This window comes from Coturnix japonica, chromosome Z (assembly GCF_001577835.2).
Source record: "Coturnix japonica isolate 7356 chromosome Z, Coturnix japonica 2.1, whole genome shotgun sequence".
Classification (NCBI taxonomy): domain Eukaryota; kingdom Metazoa; phylum Chordata; class Aves; order Galliformes; family Phasianidae; genus Coturnix; species Coturnix japonica.
The window spans coordinates 56,497,705-56,518,225 of record NC_029547.1 but is presented as its reverse complement, the minus strand read 5'-3'; the positions used below and the strand labels follow the sequence as shown (position 1 = coordinate 56,518,225).

The following is a 20,521-nucleotide window of genomic DNA, read 5'->3' as shown; positions in this document are numbered from 1 at the left end:
AGAGGGAGAAGCGCTGAGGTCAGCTTGTGGATGATCTTGATGTGGCAGCACTTGTGTTATGAACACCATTTCCTGTAACACTACCTCTGCTCTATTGACAGTGCTTCCCAACTTTGTATCATCAGCAAAATGTGTCTACAGTCTCCTGCTTTTGTGCTCAGGTTATTAAGGAAAAAATTAACCAAGATTACTTTGCGAACCAGTTTTAGAGGTACTCAGCTGGTCAGTGGTCTCCTGGTCAATAATTTGCTGTTGAGCATATCCCCTCATTATCTCCCTTTTACCAGATTGTTATGCATTACTTTCCAATGTAAACATAAACTTCTCCAGTTTAGATAGTAATTTCTCATTTGGCACAGTATATGATGTTTACCTGAATTGAGGCAGATTAAATCTCCTGCATTTCCTTGTCCACTAATTCAGTTATCTTGTCTGATAAAGATACCAGGTTAGTCAGGGCTGCTCTCTCTTTGGTAAACTAATGTTACATTTTGTCCCTGCTTCCATTCAGCCCTAATTTTTATTATTCATACGTTAAAAATTGTTCTAAGCCCTGCATATGCTGAGGTCAGAATACAGTTAGTTGGATAGGTTGTTTGTTTTTATTCAATGCAAATACTCTGTTATTTTTCATTCAAATATTATCACTCAACACATTCAGTGGTAAAAATCCCAGCTGCTGGATTTTTGCTTACCTGTGTCTGCTCCCTCAGACTGTTCTGGTTTCCTCCTTGGCTCTCTCTCAACTGACAAAGATGTGTCATGGTTGTGTATCACAGAACATTATCCTTGTTAACAATTATGGGGTGTTCTCATCTTCTACTGTAGAGCACTGGAACAAAGTAAGAGATTGTGTTTGTGGTTGTTCCTATGTTTTTTATTTGAACCTCAGTCTTTCTATATTTTTTAACCTTGATATTCTTTTACTCATGTCTGGTGAGCCTCTTACTGTTCATCAGTGTCAACTTACCTTGAATACTGTCAGGTCTTGTTTTCTCCTTCTAACTTAGACTTCAAGATGTAGCTCTTTTCTCTTGCCATTGCTCTCATTCTTTGAAGGTTTATTATATATATTTTAATCATCCATTCTGAGGTGATTATTCACTCAGCTAAGTCTGAAGCATTTTTTCTATGGTGTTTTTAGTGATTCAGAATGTAGATTTTAGGGAGTTTTTCTATCTTTGACTTAAATAGATTTAAACCTTTTCCAAATTCTGTTCCTTCACCTTATTTTATATGCTTTGAAATGTTTCAAATCATAATCACTCTAGATTTTTAAGTATTTTAAAAATATTTACAGAAATTTAGAAAGGATTTCTGTGGATAGTTTCTCTGAAAAGTTTCTCAGTAGTGGAAGATAGTATATAGTATAACTGTTGATCATTGTGTGCATGTTTCCTATCGTAGAATCACAGAATGGCCTGGGTTGAAAAGGACCACAATGATCATCTAGTTTCAACCCCTCTGCTATGTGCAGGGTCACCAACCACTAGACCAGGCTGCCCAGAGCCACATCCAGCCTGGCCTTGAATGCCTCCAGGGATGGGGCATCCACAGCCTCCTTGGGCAATCTGGCATCACCACCCTCTGTGTGAACAAATTCCTCCTAATATCTAATCTGGGTTTCTCAGTTCATTATACAAGGTGAAGATCGGTTGTATAGTACCAAAAGCCACATCTTTAGTGTGCAAAACTCCTGGCTGATCCGAGAAAGCAGAGCAAATTGGAAATGTTGTAATTGGTTGGTTTTGAGTGTTTGACCAAGATAAAGCAATCAAATACACTTGTTATCATATGTACACCTGTCCTTTTGTATTTGTTTGTACTTATGCGTAATTGAAACCTATAAGTCAAACTCATTTTACATAAGTGACAATCTTGTAATAATGTTGAAACTGTTAAAATACCTAAAACTTTTTTTTTTTTTATCCAGTGAATTTTGATGATGAAATAATTCAGGCATCACATAGAAGAAAAAGTGAGCCTTGTCAATATTAGAAACATCTATTCTGTGGTCTTTTACTACTGAGTTTGTCTCTTGTGGTTCCTGGCAGCACTAATCTCTCTAACAGTATTTGAGAGATCCCTATCCACATAAAATCCTGTAGATCTTATTTGTACTACTGTAAACGGTGTTTTTATAATTCTTCCCTCAGATGATTTTGACCCAAACTGAGTTAACTTTGTCTGTGTCACTTGTATTTCTCTGCATGATTCACAGCTGGAATAAAGGCACTTGAAAGCACTTTCTAAGAGAGAATTCTATAATATTTTGCTTCAGGGTGTGTATCAGAAACCTGTGAGAAACCTCTGCTTCTTCCTGTATTGCCCACATTATTGAATCAGTGTGACACTGGGAATGCCCTCCTTGGCCTCTGCTAGGGTCCTGTGTAATGCACTTGCAGTCCTTTCACTGTGGTCTGTAGTTCCAATTACTGTACTTGCTCTCTGATAACATTATCAGGTCTTTTTCTAGATTTTATTTTCATAGAGTCATAGAATGTCTTGGCTTGGAAGGGACCTCAAGGATCATCCAGTTCCGGCTCCCCTGCCATGGGCAGGATTGCTAGCTACTAGCTGAAGCACCAGATCAGGCTGCAGCATGCCCCATCCAACCGGGAGCTGAACACCTCCAGGGATGGGGCATCCACAGCTTCCCTGGGCAGCTGTGCCTGGGCCTCACCACCCTCAGTGAAAAACTTCACCCTGACATCTGATCTAAATCTTCCCTCCTTTAGTTTAAAACCATTCCCTCTTGTCCTATCGCTGTCTACCTATGTAAAAAGTGGTTTACCTGCCTCTTTGTAATCCCCCTTTAAATACTAGAAGGCTGTTAGGATGTCTCCCTGCAGCCTTCTCTTCTCCATACTGAACAAACCCATCTTCTTCTGTCTGTCTTCACAGAAGTGCTTCAAACCTCTGATCATCTTTGTGGCCCTCCTCTGGACTTGCTCCAAAAGGTTAACATCTGTCCTGCGTAGGGGCCGCAGGCTCAGATGCAGTACTCCATCTGGGGCTTCACAAAGGTGGAGTAGTGGGGGACAGTCACCTCCCTCATCCAGATGGAACCCAGGGATACCATCAGCCCTCCAGACTGCAGCTCACACTGCTGTCTCATGTTGAGTTTTTCATCAGCCAGAACACTTAAGTCCTTCTCAGCAGGACTGTTCTCAATGAGTTTTTCTTCCAGTCTGTACACATATCTGGAATTAACCCAACCCAAGTGCAAAACCTTGCTCCCTTTTGTCTATTCATGCTGTCATTCCATCACAGAAGGCCACCGGGTTGGTGAGGCATGACCTTCTCTTGGTGAAGCCATGCTGGCTGTCTCAGATCACCTGCTTGCCCCTCATGTGCCTTAACATTTCTTCTGGGAAGATCTGTTCCATGATTTTTTTTTAGCACGTAGGTGAGGCTCACTGGTCTGTTGTTCACTGTGTCCTCCTCCCTCCCTTTCTTATAAGTGGTAGTGATGTTTCCCTTGTTCCACTCAAGTGGGCTTTGCCTGACAGCTACGACTTTCCAAATATGATGATGATTTTTGTTTATTTTATATTTTTCTATGTACATGGAAAATGTTTTACTCTTTCTTGATTTATAATTTTATTCTCTGTTTGGTAAACAGATAAATCTTTCAAATTATCCATCGCATTTCCTATTTTAAAATACTTACAAGCTGTACTAGACCTGACTGAAAACATTAGTGACCCACATGCAAATGATATCATTTTGTTGAGAGAAGTCAGTTCTGTGTGGATGCTTACCAGTGACTAAGCATTCCCAACGAAGTCATCTCTTAATCAGCACTGATACCATGCCTCCACCTTCTTTCTCTCAAAAAGGTAACTCCCAGTGAGTCACAAAATTGCCACCCAAAGTTCAATTAAACCTTCATTTCTTTAAGCATTTTCTCTGCCATCCTCTGTAGTCATCCGTGAGTCATTTCTGCAGAAATTGGGTTTTATCATTTATTTTGATATGAGAGACCCTCAGTAGAGCTTCCCACACTTCTGCCTCAGTCTACGACTTGGATGCTACATATTGAATAATAAGGATAAAGAAGTGATGTGCTGTGGCTGTCTGCGTGTCCCTTGTGTACTGCAAGGGGTAAAGAGCCCCCTGAGAAGAGATTAAAAAATCACCTAAGCGGATTGAACGCGTGAGGGAACTCAGGAAACTTTAGTTCTTGTTTGAGGGCTTCAGCTTAATGTCTGCTGCAAAAATATAAAAATAAAAAAGCCTGTTTATCTGCTCATCCTGTTCACTCGTGTGCAAATGCTTGTTAAAACATATGCATTGATATCAGAAGCCAACATTTGCCTTTTTTTCTATTAAGTTAATATGGTTTTGTGGAATTCAGTGTATGAAGGGGCCTGGTACTTCAGAACTGATTCCTGCAACCATAAATTGTTGCTTGTCTCATGTAGCGTTACAAGGTCAATAATGCAGAGGTCCTCTTGTACCTGGACTGTTGCGGAATGGGGACCTCTGTGGTAGCTCTTAAAATATCATATGGACACCAGACATTTCTTCTAAAATTATATTTTCAGGAATTGCAGTTGAGTTGCAGAAGCCTATAAACAGCAGTTAAGAAAAAAGATCAATAAAAGTATGTATTTTATTTTGGTGCAGCACTATCATTCATAGCCTTGGTCATATGAATAAAGTTATAGTATAGGATGTTAAAAATACATCCATCGTATTTTTAGCTGTTTTTTCCTCTGCATCCTTTGTTTTTCAAATATCTGAAGTTTAATATTTAGGAAAGCATGCTCATAGTTGATTCTAGATTGATTCCTTCATATAGTTAGAAATAATTTAAGTATTAAGTATGTTGCAGTTTCTGAGGGACCCTATTTGGGGTACGTGCTGCAGCATGCAGTACAATAAAAGGTTCTTTCAGCAAATGTTTAGGAAAATACTTTCCAAGAGATCTGCGCAAGATTAGAATTGCTGAGTGCTCTCCTCTTTGGCTTCCTGTTTTGGAATTAAATGCCTTCGGGACACTTGGAATATCTCAGCTTTGAAAAGCAAGAGCAATTTAACCAATTAAGTACTTCATCGTCTTAGCTGTGATTTCAGATTGTTTTAAATAGGGGTGAATATCTGAAATAGTCTCTGAGATACCTTAATCGAATTGAAGGAACAAATTATCTCCAGGAGCTATAGAGTAGCTTTTGAGGGAAATTAGAGGGTAAAGTGCAGCATACAGCCAAAGCTATGTACTGTCTCTTTCTATGCAAATATGCACACTTACTACCTCTTTTCTTTCCTTATTGTATCCCATGTTTCTGATCCTATGGGTTGTCAAGTGCATCACTTTTTTGATGGAGCCAAGGAAATTGTAACTGTCAAGCCTCTCATGATATGTGCCTCCTGCACACAAAAGTGATCTGTGCAGACCCATGCACCATGGTGTCTCTCCCTCACTTAGCTCCCTAAGATGAGATACATTCATGTATTTAATCGTTCACAAAGTATTTGGGTTTTGCATCTCTTTAAATTATCTGTGTCAGCACCAGGTAGGAGCTTGGCCATGTGTGCGAGTCCTGGCTTTTGTAAAGCCACTGCTGCAGTAGTGGTGGTTGGTCATTGCAGTGTTGTTGACCATCTCAAGTCTTTTCAGCCATGTTTTGTTGTAAATCTTATTTCAGTGTTCCTAATGTGATATTGAGCTTTCTCGTCAATTAAAACAAACGTTGTCTGAAGATGGAAACTGTTAGAGGATTTATTCAATTTAGAAACATTCCAAAATTGTTCATTCAAATTTTTCTCTCCACGTTCTTAGTTTTGGAGCAGAGCTGGCTTCTAGGTGCAGTTGCACTGAGTTGTCCAATACTACTTGTGTTGTACCAGAACTGCTGGTTATAGCTGAGAAACATTTCTACTTGTGTGTTTCCTCTATTTGCCCACAGAAGTCTCCCAATAATGCTATTCAAAAGCAGTAGGAATATAGTCTTTATTGTTAGATAGTGCCGTAACAGTCTATTTTTAATTATAAGAATGTATTGCATTGTGTCTTCTCATTTGAATTTTGTGGATTTTAGCTACATTTTGTCAAATTACAATTACTCCTTTGTAAAGCCTGCTAGTGATTAAATTTGCATTGAGTTCTATTATGTACTGCATTCCTGAAAATTAATAGTAGCATGTAATATAGCATGGCCATTCTTATTTGATATCACATTAATAAAAGAAGCATTCAGTATTTTCTTTCCATCCAGTATGAATGTCACCAATATACATTTGGGATAGTTGTGATAAACGGCATTTGATAACATTATAGTTATTAATACTTAGAATACACAGAATATTTTGTTTGAAAATGAATTGAAAGGCTTTTGACCTGCCAGATCTGAATACAGAGCTTTGCATTTCCTATGTAGAAGTGACTGCAGACTAGACAGTAAGTCCATCTGTATTACATCACATATTAATAAATAGCTTTTCAGAGCAGATAAAAGCTGAACTGATTTGACTTGGTAAACTCTGGCCCTGTTCCTAAAGAAAATATTTACTCTCACACCTTTCCTAAAAGAAAAGATCACTGGATCCTAATGTGATACTGTTTTTTATATAAGTGTGGGAACAAATCAGAGTATTTTTGAGAATTTACAAGTGAGTTCATAATTATTTTGTGTGAGAGTTATATTTTTTAAATTTAATTAATTCAAGTTAATGAATTAATTGAATGTAAATTACAATCTACAATTATTTTGAATCTGAAATAGACCGTTCTGTTTGAATTTTTTCCTTCTATTGTCTTAATAAGATAGTAATGTATGTTCTTCAGTCTAAGTGTATATTCAGCTTAAGTCGATTGTTATTAAGCTACCTGGTTTATAAGCATGGTTTCTAATTGTTGTGATTGTATGGTACAGCTTATGGCCAAGAGGTATCATTTTGACAGACATGCACTTAATTAGGGGCTCTGCATGGCACACGGCTTCTGGACCACGCCATTGTCGTTTTCCTTCCAGCTGCTCGTAATCACAACCTGTAACTTTAAATTTCTTGTTTTTATCGTGCCAGATTTTGTGACAATTTGAGCATTTCTCTCTGTAACTTTTTCACTTCAATTACTGCTAAACACTGTCAGTCTTGGCACCATTTTTGTACAGTTTCCCATCTGAGAAATTAATGAGGATTTGAGTTTGTCTTCTGTAAAGTAAAGAGCTGCATGAATTTCTGTCAGTCTCCCTGTTGAATTAACTGTGGCCAAAACTGGGTTGCTGCTGAGCTTCTCAATGCAGAAATAATAATCTTGTTCTAAAAAGATAAAACTGACCTAAAATACAGCTGAACTGTTACCTTTCTCTTCTGATGTGTCAGTATTTTTTCTTTTTCACCTATCATAAAGCATACAATTATGAAGCGTAGAGCTCAATCTAGGAAGCAGTTAGGTCCAAGAAAGCAATAATCTTACATAATAATGCTAAATCTTGTAGTAACTTCTTATAGTTTGTACAAATTCGAGATAATAAAAATAATGTGAAAATGCTGCAATTTCGTTTATATCTGTCTGGACAAAATTCAAGAGATGGACTTTGGCCTGAAGCTTGCACTGCCTAACTAGAGTAAGATTGAGGCTTCTGTCCCTGCAGATGGACCTATGTAGAGTAATCCCTGCACCTTGTCTGCGCTGCATGGTAATTCATAGAGTAAGGCTGGTGGCAAGAAAGCAGAGATAGGAATGCCACCATCTCCATCTGCGTCTTCACAGAATGATAGAATCATTTCACTTGGAAGGGAAGATTAAAATCCATCTATTACAACTCCCCTGCAATGAACAGGGACACCTACAGCTCCATCAGGTTACTCAGAGCCCCCTCCAGCCTGACCTTGAGTGTCTCCAAGGAGGGGACTTCCACCAGCACTCTGGGCAACCTATGCCAGTGCCTCACAACCCTTAGATTAAAAAAATTCTTCCTTATATCCCTTCTAAATCTCCTTTCTTTTAGTTTGAAACTATTATTTCCTCTTGTTCTGTCACAAGAGATTATGATTATGCTAAGGAGTTTGTCTTCTTTTTCTAATGGCCCCCTCTATAGGTACTGAAAAATCGCTCCCAGGTCTCCCTGGACCTTCTCCAGACTGAACAGCCCCAGCTCTCTCAGCCCGTCCTTGTAGGAGAGGTGTTCCATCCCATGAGTCGTTTTTGTAATCCTTCACTGAACACACTCAAATAGGTTCACATCTCTGTGTTCATCTGGTCGCAGTACTCCAGGTGAGGTCTCACCAGTGCACAGCAGAGAGGCATGTCATGTTGGCCATGCTTCTTTTGATGCAGCCCAGGGTACAGTTGGCTTTCTAGGCTACAAAAGCACATTCCTGGCTTGTCTACGGCTTGATATCCCCCAGTATCCCCAGTTCCTTCTTGGCAGGGCTATGCTAATTCCTTTCTTCCTGCAGTTTGTACTGACAGTGGAGGTTGCCATGACCCAAGACCTTGTACTTGCATTTATTGGACCTCATGAGATTCTCCTAGCCCCACGGTTCAGTCTGCCTAGATCTCTCTAGATGGCAGCTGATGGCTCATTGCGTTGACTGCACCCCGCAGCTTGATGCCAACTGCAAACTTGCTGAGGGTTTACTCAATCCCACTGTTAATGCCATTGATGGAGATATTAAAGAGCACCAATCTCAGTACTGATCCCTCTTTGGCACCACTTATCACTGATCACTCTCTGAACATCCAGGCATTGATCACTACTCTCTGGGTTTGATTTTGTAACCATTTCCTTATCTATCAAACAGTACACCTGTCAAATTCCTATATTTCTGACCTGGAGAGAAGGATGCTATGAGGCCTTCTTGTCTTGTCATACATCCTGCAAGAGTAGGGCTGCTGCATGTGCCTGAGGTGGAAGAAGAATTTTGATAATGGCTATTGTTCACTGGAGGGAGCTTACATAAATGCATGTCTGGAGCCCACACATCAGGCCATGGATGTGTGTCCACGGCTTAGGACATACCTCTTGCATTGCCAGCTTAGCTAGCCTCTCTCCCAGCACTTAGCTGTGCTTGCTGTGATTTCTGCCAGGAGGGATTTTATTGCTAAGCCCTATTTTATACATTAAAAGAAACATACCTCTTTAGGGGGAGGAGAGGAGCCACTAAATTCTGCATTTTGAATGTGACAGCAGGAAAAAAAATGAAGAGTTGATTTTGAAAGAATTCCCCACCTTTATATGAAGGGGGGAAAAAAAACGAAACAGTTCGGTTTTCATGGTCCATTGCTTCTTTCACTTGAATAGATTTTGCTTTCACTTGTGATAACAGTTTTAAAGCAATCAAAAGACAAATCTAATTTCCAACCATTAGAAGCGATTGTTAATGCATGAGGGACTACTAAAATTTTATGTGCTGCATCTTTTTGGGGTGGAACTGTTGGTTTTGTTCTTCTGGTATGCCTTGCATAACGAAAGGCTGTGTTTTTTTGTGTTAGCAACCTGTATGTTTTGGGGAAAAACAGCCATTCTAATAATCCCTGGATTCTTTAGCAGCATCAGTCAGGGTGCTGACTTGCAGTTAGAAGGTTTTCCTTTGGGAAATGAATTATTTACTAGATCCATGTGCCTGTAGGAATCCATTCCTTGTTTACCTTAATTCGTGTCTGTTTTCCATAGGTGGCTTAGTAGCTTCTCCAGAAAGCTGTGTCTTCCAGAACAGAATTCTTTGGGCTTGTTGTTAGCAGCATCAGTGACTGTAGTCAGCATTCCTTTCTTCTTCTGTTACCACAGGGCAGTATTTAGCTAGGTTCTTTACCTGGCTAATTGAGTTTGAAGAAACACAAGACAGTAGGGAACATTCTGTAGCTGCTTAAAGAGAATAAATCCATAAGGTAACTTTGTCATTCCAAGGGTCTCTCTTGTATCGCCTTGTCTGTCACTAATGATGGCTGCCCTGGAAAGCACACAGAGACTGCTGAATTCCTGGTATATGCTTAAGATAAAAGAGCAATTAATGGTTATAAAGATGCTGGAGCTGTTGACAAATACATTTGTACACCATTCATACTTAACATTTTCAGGAAAATGTCCACTTTTTAATGCATTTTTTACAGACAAGATACAGTAGGGTAAGGGTGTTTGAGCCTGTGAGTTTTAGCATAATGTGAGCATTTAATAGTTGAAAGGAAAATACAATCACATAATGCAAACAGAAGTTCTCTTACTGCATTAAAATAAAGAACATGCGCTGGGGTGGTTTGAAGTTCTTAAAAGTTTTTTGTTTTTTTTTAAATTTTCTCTTGTCTTCAGGATGTTTATTTTTGCAAGGAGATTTTTTGCATTTTGTAGGTTGTGTTTCAGTACCCACATCAGTGATTGTTCTTGGAGCAGAGTCCAGGCCCATGGCTCATTCATCCTTCGCTCAGCCACTGCAGCCAGGGCCTAGGTGATGGTGGAGACTGTAGAATCACATAATGACTTGGGCTAAAAAGGAGCCTTAAAGCCCAGCCAGCTCCAACCTCTGCTGTGAGCTGGTTTCCCCTTACCAGATGAAGCTACTCAGGGCCCCATCCAACCTGGCCTTGAACATCTCGAAGGATGGGGCACCCAGAGCTTGTTGAGCAGCTGTGCCAGGGCCTCACTGCCCTGGGATGATGTGAGATTCTGTGCTAGAGGTACGGAATCTTCAGCAAAGTGACCTGCAGAGACTGGAATGGTGGGGCTGCAGGCAAAGAAGGGAGACGCGATTCTAATAGAGGTGGAGAACACCCAGGAGGAAGAATAAAGAGGAGTACAGATACAATCTCACCAGGCTGCCGCACCCTCCACATTAAGCTCTGCTTTAATTCTGTCTGATGAATGCTGTCCTGCCATTCAGTTTTCATGTATTTGCCACAGGGAAAGTGTTGGACTGGGAGGGGAGCTGCTCTGTGGAGCTCATGTGTTTCACACGGGAGCTCACAGTCATTTTTGGAGAAACAGTTAAAGAGGTACACGCATGATACATTTGTTTTGAAGTTTGGAGGCCAAAATGTAATTAAGTGTAAATATATTCTAAGGAATGAAAACAAATTTCTTACTAATCTGGGCTGCGTCTTGTTTCCCCCCGCTAACAAGGCTGCTGGTCCCAGCAGCTGCTCCTCTGTCTTCTCTTCCTCCCCTCCCTGCCCACAGCCCCATCCTGCCCTGCTTGTGTGTGAGGAGAATCCCAGGAGGCTCCCTGGAAGCAGGAGGAAATGGAGGTCAGGACACCAAAAACAGAGATGAGGAACATGGGAACTGGGAGAAAGGCAGATGTGATATCTGAGAGAAGTGTGCCTGCTGTCGTTCAAACCACTTCTCTTCCCCTTTTCCCCCAAAAAAAGACTTTAGGGCCTGCTTTAGCATTTCAAAGGGAATTTGGGCTGAGGAAGGAATGCTGGCTCAGCCAGTCTCTGTGTGTGAGGTGAGGAGAAGGAAATATGTGGCATCAGCAAAGGAAAATCCCTTCTCCATCAGGTGATTCTCCTCCTCCCATTTCACCTTGCCTGTTCCAGTCCCTTCCCTTCCCATTGCAGCCCCCCCTCCAGGAGCAAGCTGCCCTATACAGTGTCTGCTGTGATTGCACACAGCATCAGAGCGCACTGGAGGCTCTGTCCTGCTCCCAGATGTTACCAGCGGTTGTTGTCATCTTCATCAAGAGGAATGGAAGTAGTGCAAACACATTACTTTGCCTTCAGAGTGATGTGTGGCGTCATTTCTGATCTGTTGATTTAAATAATTTAGCATTTTAAAAAGGACAAATCAACTTAATTTGCTTAGGGGATACTTAAAGGTTGAGAACAATTTTATATCAATTAAAATTAGTGATAATTCATTTATGATGGAACTAATATAATTAATTAGGTGGTTGCTGCTTATCTTTTTTGTAATAGATACATTGCTTTTAAACATCTGCTCAGCAGTCCATTATAGTAGCACAAGAACAATTTTACATGAGAGCAACAGAGTAGCAGATGCTTCCTGATGACAAATTCCCAATTTGTTTAGGAAACAGTTGGTGAATCCTGGATTCACAGTTTTAATGTGAAGCATGGCAACCATGCAAGCAAATTGTAATGCAGAAACAAAAAAAAAACACAACAACAAAAAACCCTAAAAATAAAAAAAAAACAACAATAAAACAAAAATAAAGAAAAAGGGGGAAAAAAAGAGATAAATCAAATTATTTTGGTTATTTCATCTCATCTTTAAGCATCGCAAGACAGTCGAAATAACCTTTTCTGTTAACACAATAATAACCTTTTTTCTTTACACGGGTGTGTTTGTCTTGACAAGATCAAAGCAAAATTATGAATTTGTTTTCTTATCCGTGTACACATATGAACATTTTGTAAAAGTTAAATGCAGTCTCCCAATGTTAAAAATTGGTTTCAGTGTTGTCTGTTAGAATAACCAAAATTTCGTATTAGCTGAAAGAGTTAGAACAACTGTACACATTGAAAGGAATGTAGAACAGTTACTTGAAGAAAAATTTAAACAGGCTATCAAGTGAAAATTCTGTGATTTTGTACTTATTTATTTATTTTATGAGTTACACCTACATTTTAAGTTTATAGCTTTGCCAGTAATTTGTTAAAGAGGAAAAAATGGATTTCTTCTTCTGGGCTGATATAACACTCTCTGAGCTTCTGTGGCCTTATTCAGCCATACATAACTTTCAGGTGTTCCAGAGATCACCTAAAGCGACTGTACTCATTTTATTCCTCTCATCAGCAAAGTTCATCTCATCAGTGAGAGAGATATCATCAGAATGTTTAGAATCCAAGATGTACTTTCCTTGGATAAATCCTATGCATTGTACTTACAGAGGCTGTAAAGGACAGGATTACACATCAGTGCTGCATTTTTTATGTAAGAAGTCTTGCCACTGCCTTTTACCAAAAGAAAAGGAGATTAGAAATAGCCCTAAGAAGGATTCAGTTATCTGTCTTTCTGTGCAGATCTCAAATACAATGCACCCGCTTGTCACTAGAAATGGCACGAAAAGAGATCTGATTATCAGAAACTGTTTTGAATAATCATAGAAACTTTGCAGTAGACCCAGGTCCGCCTTGTAACAGAGCAGAAGAATGTCATTTTCAAAGCTTCTTACAGCTCTGCATAGAGCAGAGTACTTGATTTCAGACAGTGCTTAAACCATCAGTCAGAGAACTCTGGGATAATGCAAAATGAATGTGTGCACAAACATTCTGCTCTCCAGTGCGGTAATTTGTTTAGAGCAAAGCTGTTTATACAGCCTTCTTCCCTTGTCTGCTGCCTCTCCTGCCATCAGACTACGTACATCTTCTGGGAAGGCTACTTCTGCAGAAAATCAGCTTTCTCTGGAAGTAATAGGATGTTTTGGTAAGTGGTCCACTGCCTAATGTCCTGGTAATGGCAGGAATTCTCAAGAGAGTTTTCTTTCTGGCCATCTCAAGGAACAGTAAAATTAGAAGGAATGACAGACTCCTTTGCTTTCCTTTTCTACATCCCAAAAATGAAGATAGAAGTTGCTTACCAGTTGAAATCCTTGCCAACCCAGCAATCTGAATTCTTGATGACAAAGTTATTCTTAGCTTAATTTATGACTTACTGAGATAGTAAGTAGGTTATTTACAAAACATGTTTTCCCTAAGGGTATGCAGCTTTTGAGTATTTAATTTCTGAGTTTAAGTTATTTTTTCTTAGGTATTTGCAGGTAGTAAAGGGTATGACTCCTTTATCATTCAGTCTGAGTGTGTAGACTTATTGAACATTACATACATAAAGCAAGAGAGAGAAGTGTGTATACAGTGAGCTTTTTCGGTAGAACAACAGCATTTAATACATGTCCAGGTAGTCCTGCCATTTCTAGTAAGGTAAGCTAGTGACTAAGCATAAGATGATGCAGAATTGATGTCTGTAAATCAGCACTGTTTTGATTCCAAAAGGATGATCCTAAAGCGTTTTGCAGATTTCAATCTATGTTCTGTTCTAATTGTGGGATTCTTTCTCTTTCCTCCTTGTATGAACTCAGAAGCCAAGTTGTTTTTTGATTTCCATTACCACGTGCAGCTGGTTTTCTTTGTTTTATTATTTACACCAAAGAACTAAAAATGGATTTAAATAAAATTGTTTACTGTAGAGAGTCTGTCTTTTCCTCAAGATATATGTATTTTAATGGTGTTCTGCTGTATTTGATATCTGATCAGATGTTCTGAAAACGGGAAGAGGAAAAGTTGTCTTTCTTAGTCCTTTAAATGGTTTTATAGGAGCCAGGCATGGCATAACTGACTTCACCGGTCCTACAAAGTCAGATAAAGCAATCATCATTGTCCCTTCTGGCACGTTGTCTTTAGTATCCCTTCATACAGTTTTTTATAAGTAGGTTAACACAGAGAGGATTTGCTTTAATGTTTCCTTTCAGTGCTTTATATACCTGTTTCCTGAGCTGCAGCTGTGCAGAACTTCCCAGAAACCTTCTATTCTGTGACCATCTGTGATTTTGTCATTTTGTGTCCAAAACTGTATTTACAGTACTACAGTACCTTGGTCTGTAGCTTCCCATGGTCTGGGCTCTTCATTCATGATCCACATGCTTCATTCAGCTGCAGCTGGTTGTCTAATATACTAAATGTGGGGGAAATATCTTTTATGTGGACTACCAAAAAAAAAAAAAAAAAAAAGTAAAAAAAAAGTGTTTTGCATGCCATTACTGCTTTAGCTTATCTGATACTATACCACCTTGTACACTGATTCATGGCTTAGCTGCCAATGTGAAATAAAAATGCAAAATTCTTTTGTTTTCTTGTGTGTTGAACCAATATGGAATTCAAAGCTGGTTCCTCTTTTCCATTCAGTCTGTTTCGTTGTGCTTGGACAGAGACAGCAAACCAATATTAATTGTTGGCAATAATAAACTTGCAGAGTAAACGCCCAACCTGTGGGGCATTATCATTGCTTAGTTCATGCATGAAAATTGGGGGGGTTTGTAAACCAAACAAGTCCACACCCATAGTGCCTTCTTGGAAAGTCTGTTCTAACATTTAAGCTTAATAGCATTAGTAATGTAATGTCTCCAGTTTCAGAGTTGTGAAGAATTGGCAGTTTTTAGAAAAGTCAAAATAGCTGGGTGTTCAGCACAATTTAAATATTATTTTGAAATTAAGAAAGTTAATGCAAAAGAGATTTTTGTTCCAGATGGGAAATATTTTAATGCAATAAGTTCCATCTCTTCAGATTTATTTCAGGCCTGCAACATATATAAATTACTTTGCACACAAAATATACAGTAACAGGAGAAAAGTGGCCTCCACTTTTGGAAGTGTTATTATTAAAACCAGACTTCTGCAAAAAGCCTTTAAAGAGAGAAGAACAAAGATTTTTATTTATTTATTTATTTATTGGTGGATACTGTTGATTTGTCCTTTGGCAGGCAAAACCAGATTGTTCAAGAATAGACTTTTAAAATGGTTTATAATAATGGCAATCAGAAGAGGTGCAGATGTGGTTACCTTATTGTGCAGGTATTCTGCCATAAAGATTTAAGAACGCATTTGCCTTTTTCTTTTGCCCACATAAGCAGCCTGCGTATAGAAAGGCCTCAATTCTGCAAGTGCTTATACAGAGTTCACAGTTTGTAAGAGCTGAGTGTAACACGTCTTTGCAGAGTTTGGACTTCTGTGATTTTCTTGCTCACATTAAAATTCTAGTGCTGTGAAAGGGGTGATTGCTGTTTTTTTCTGTTCTGTATGTTTATTAATTACAACAGTTGTAATCAATTTCCTCTTGATAGAAATACAAAACTTGATATAATTCTGTGTTTGTGTTTATTGCTTTAGGAATCTTCGGATGATTCTCAAGTAGCTGGAGTCTGTGCAACAGAAGAAGTAATTCGCTATGAATATCATGTCTTGTATTCCAGCAGCTACCAAGTACCTGTGCTTTATTTTAGGGCTTGCTTTTTAGGTAAGACCCATTTTCTGTTAGACAGTAATGTAGAAAAAATGTCAGATGCTATAGATGTTAAAAACTCAAATTTTATATTAAGCAGAGAAACAGAGTAATGATCATGTGTAATAAGAAAGTAAGAGATGAGGCTGTTCACCAGTAAATTTTGTAATACTCCAGACAGAGAGCTTCAGGACCTTGGAATAGATGATATCATCTCAGCCTGAAGGAGGCTGAACTTTGGCTCCTGGCATCTTGCCTGTGGTTGACTAAAACTACTGGTCATTTTTCTTGCTCTGTTCTTTAAATGAATACAAAAACCTTAAAGCTGCAGGTCTGAATTTGGCTATGAAATAAGTGGACATAATTACAGTGCTTCAGCAGAACTGTGTCTGTGTCTCTGAAGCCTGAATTTGAGTCCCAAGGCTGGGGTCTAAGTATACCTTTAAATATGTCTGTTGTTTTCCATTTAACTTTGCTCATTTAAAAAAAAAATTAAAAAATAGTAGTGATAAAGTATTGCCTTTTTCTCTCTATGAAAACTGTTTTTTGAAACTAACAGATATTTTTTCCTCCTAAAATGTACATCTTGTTATGCGTTACTGAATTGCTTCAGCCACTGTGATTTCAGTCACCATCCTGTCAGGAAGGAAGGAGGAACACAGAGCCTCCCTCCAAGGCCAACGTTAGTGTCACTTATTTAATCAGCAAGCATAGAGTGATCATACTGCAGCACTGGCTGTGCTTTCTTCCTCTGTACCCAGTGACTGTGTACCAAGGGCTGAGGGACTGAAATCTTCAAGTCATTTTGTTCAGTCTCCTGCATGGTAGCATCAGCATCTTTTGTGTTTTGAATAATCTCCTAACTTTATCTAGATAAAGATGTCTGAATGTTGCCAGAGATATCTTTTTCTTTTTAATTAAAAAGTAGCTTAAGCTGCTTTGAATGTGTTTGGTAGATTTAATCACTCTCTGCCTTATATTGTTTAATGGTTTCTAATTTTGCAGTGTTAGCATTTTAAAAGGCACTTTAGATTTAAAATTGAAGAACAAATTCTCATAGGTTCCCTGGTGAAAAGATTTTAGTTGGAGGTGCAGTTTCACGAATGGATAATTTGGGGCAAATTTTCAAACTGAGACATAGGGAATAGGGGACATTGCTCTGCCTTCTACCACCAGAAGTCATTTGCACACCTCCTGCTGCAAATTTCTATTCTATTGCAAGTGTTTATAAATGTGCAGTGTTTTGCTTTTAAACGTATTGTGGAGACAGAAGGATGAGGGAAGTTTTGCTTGAAAGAGACAGATTAACCTATTTGTGGTCCTGAAAAATGTCATCATCTTGGTTTTAGCTGAATTAATAGCACACAGTTTCTACAGAAGAGGATGGAGATGCTGCAGGTAGAAGAAATAGGACACTATTTCGACTGTACTGTACTTTCATATAATTAGTATTCACCATAAGCAGTTAATCACCAGAGAAGAGCTCCCAGAGACAAAACAAGTTGTTTAGCTTGTCAGCATCAGGGAATCGGAGGTGTTGAAACATGACTCCTTATATCTGGAAGTGGATATTACAGAAGCTAGTGGATGATCTAATGCACAGTCGTAGTATTATGTGCCAACAGCTCCCCTTGCAGTACAAATCTGTTATTGTTCTTGCAAGTAAGATTATGGTTTAAAATGCTTCTTGGGAACCTTTCACAATGGAAAACAATGATCTTTTCAGATAATTCGTAAGGTCACCTAGCCTGTCTTTCATATTTATCATTTTCTTCTAGCACATAATATTCTCTAACTCATCAAGAGAGAAGGTTACTAAATACTGGTATTAAGTGCTTCTCCAAGACTATTTTCAGATAATATTCTCTGGTTTTAGTTCTGGATAGTTTAGTTTTGAACACAAAGCATTCAGTCATAACTTCAAATAATTTACCTGCCTGTGTCCGTGCTATCTGAAGGCCCCAGAGCGGAGTTTCAAGAAACGTGCAGTGACAGCCACCTGAGCTATCTGAGAAAGGTATCTTTTGTCTTGCCCTGAGTCTATTATGTGGGAAACTCTAATATTTGTTTCCTTACAAGGGTCACAGTCTTTCTGGGATAGGCTCCTCACCGTGTTTCTTGGACAGCTAGAAATACTCACAGCATTCTTTGTCTGAAATTGACAGGGAAGAATCTTCTGAGACCTGCATCGATTTCCCACTCTAAATTCCTGCTATTGTTTGCAGATTAACTAGCAGAATGGGTTCTTCACAGGTCTCTTGTGAGCTACTCATGGTTTCCCTTGAATCCTGTCCATACTGATCCTCATGCTAATTAGAGCATGTTGCAAGAGGTGAAGGTGAGTTATAATCCTTTCAGTGTTTTCACAGCCCTGCCCTGTCTTGTCTTCCCCAGCAGAAGAGCAGGGAGGCTGGATTTAACACTCTGCTTCCTCTCTGGCGGTATGTTAAGTGGCCATTACAACTCGAGGCTTGCCTAGGAAATAATAATTTTTCTGCTCAACCTGACTAAGTAGTTTTGCTTGTTTTGCAGTATTCACTTCCTCACTTTGTGTGCTACAATAGCAGCTGGTGCTGGCCTGTCCAAATGTGCAGTATTCCAAATAGACTCTGAGAACTTTTCTAGAACAATTAAATCCTTTTTTTCTTCCATCATATGTGAATTTTCACTGACTTCAGGAGAAACTCTTAGGAAAAAGACTTCAGAAAATATTCCTGAGGAGTTTTTTTTCCTATCCTCCTTGGCAGGGTTTGCATCTTCAGGAGCTTGTGTAAGTGAAGACGTCTGGTTTTCACTCCTTTCTGCTAGCAAGGAGTGCTAAAAAAAAGAAGGGATTAAAAAAATTGCAGGTCACTTCTTCCTGGAGAAAGGCAAAAGATGCAAAGCTACATTGTATCATTATCCTTGTTGCTTTTAAAATTGCATCTTATGACTTATTTTCTGGTATTCATCTTTAGGTCACCCCCACCTCGCCCCCTTTTTTTCCATTGTTCAGAGAAAGTTAAATATGTAAGGTAGTACAAGGTACGAGTACAATTGCAGAACTAAAATGTTCTGAAAAGCATCGGAACTTTTTGGTAGTCTCTGGGAACAGGTTTGCAGGGATAATCTTGTTCTGTGCAAGGACATACTTCAACTGAAAATGATGAAACGTGATGATTGCCTGGAGGAATGATTGAAAACATTGTGGGAGATGAGAAGATGATTTTAGGATACATACACATACATCTAAGAAAGTCCTAGTCTCTGTCAGGAGCTCAGGGCAGTGGTCTTCCTCACCTCACAGTGTCAGAGAACTACGTGCTTGTTCTCCAAAATCAGTTTTATCTATGCCGTACCTTTCAAGAACGGGGGCCATTCTTTCTCCGGCGTCTGAGATTACCAAAGAGGTAGCTGAAGAAATGCATGAACCCTTGCTGAGATCTGATGTCAGCAATTAGCCCTCTTAGAGACAGATGGTCTAGGCAATTAGCCTTTCCCTTCAGTGCTGGCATCAGCCAGATGGGCTGGGCTAGGTCCAGTAAGCTTTCTTTAATCAGCAGAGTATTTTCCCCTTTTCTTCATCTTTAAGATGTCAAGGAACTTTGTTCTTTTCCTGAACCTTCTTCATCTAAAGCCTTACATTTAAGCAACTCTTGCACTGACAGTGAGGTAGCAGTAACAAATTCACAGGTGAACACAGGCATGAGTCAGGAAACACCCTGCAAGAAAAGAATGACTTGTCTCAGTTTGCTTCTTCTTTTTCCTACAAAGGCAGAGGAATCGTTAATAGTGGCAAAGCACCAAAAAAGAGCAGGACTAATGGGAGTCAGTAAAGACTACAGCCTCACTCACCTAGAAAAGAGCGAAGAGAGGGGATTTTCAAATTGACATGTTCAAAATATGTCTAGTTCTCTGAAATAGATAGGTCCCTGACAATAAAAGCCATGTTAATGAGTATTGAGAGAGAGACAGCTTGTGAGATAATGTAACTTCCTCCAACCCCAAAGGCGTGACTTTCTGTATTCATAACAATGCTAAGCCTGATGGATGCGCTTTCCAGAAATCAGGCGTACTCTCTGAAGTCAGAAGCATGCAACAACTCTGTTCTTTCTCAGAAAAATAGTTCTTCTTAAGACCTTGTCCTGTAAGAATGAATCGTATCATGGTTTTGGCCATAAAAAATAAATAAACAAAAACAAATTAAAAAGCCCATCTGCTTTTAAACTATTCCTAACTAGCTTACGATGACATGAGTAAGTCAACCCCAGCTCATTTCAACACGCCTTTCTCAGTAAAGTTTATTATAGCCAAGACAATCTAAACCATAGTGATGTGAGCTTCCAACAGGAAGGCTGTAGTGGCTGGCGCAATTGAACCAATTGATTCAAGCCCGCAGCTAGTGAATGGCAGAGGCAGAACCAATATTTAGGAGTTTTTTTTTTTCCTGTCCTTTAGTGCCTTTCTCTTGAAATAAACCTTTGTTGGTTGTTTCTCAGGCACTTTTGGCCTCTCTTGCAGGTAGATGTCATGTTTGTTGCATCAAGTCTACATTTCACCTGTGTTGGTACTAAAGATGTATTGTATACAATATAAACAATAAGAAAACCTTCTACAGGTACATTGGCCAGAAGAGA

The 20,521-nt window shown here is 39.2% G+C and overlaps 1 protein-coding gene across 1 annotated transcript in view; it reads left to right on the top strand.

Moving 5' to 3' along the window:
* Positions 1-20,336, top strand: part of ATG10 (autophagy related 10) — a 55,084-nt gene extending 34,748 nt beyond the window's left edge. The window contains exon 4 of the mRNA XM_032441297.1: positions 15,794-20,336. Coding sequence (XP_032297188.1) covers positions 15,794-16,018 — 225 coding nt within the window. The 3' untranslated portion in view covers positions 16,019-20,336. The remainder of the gene's footprint in view (positions 1-15,793) is intronic.
* Positions 20,337-20,521: the final 185 nt, after the last annotated feature.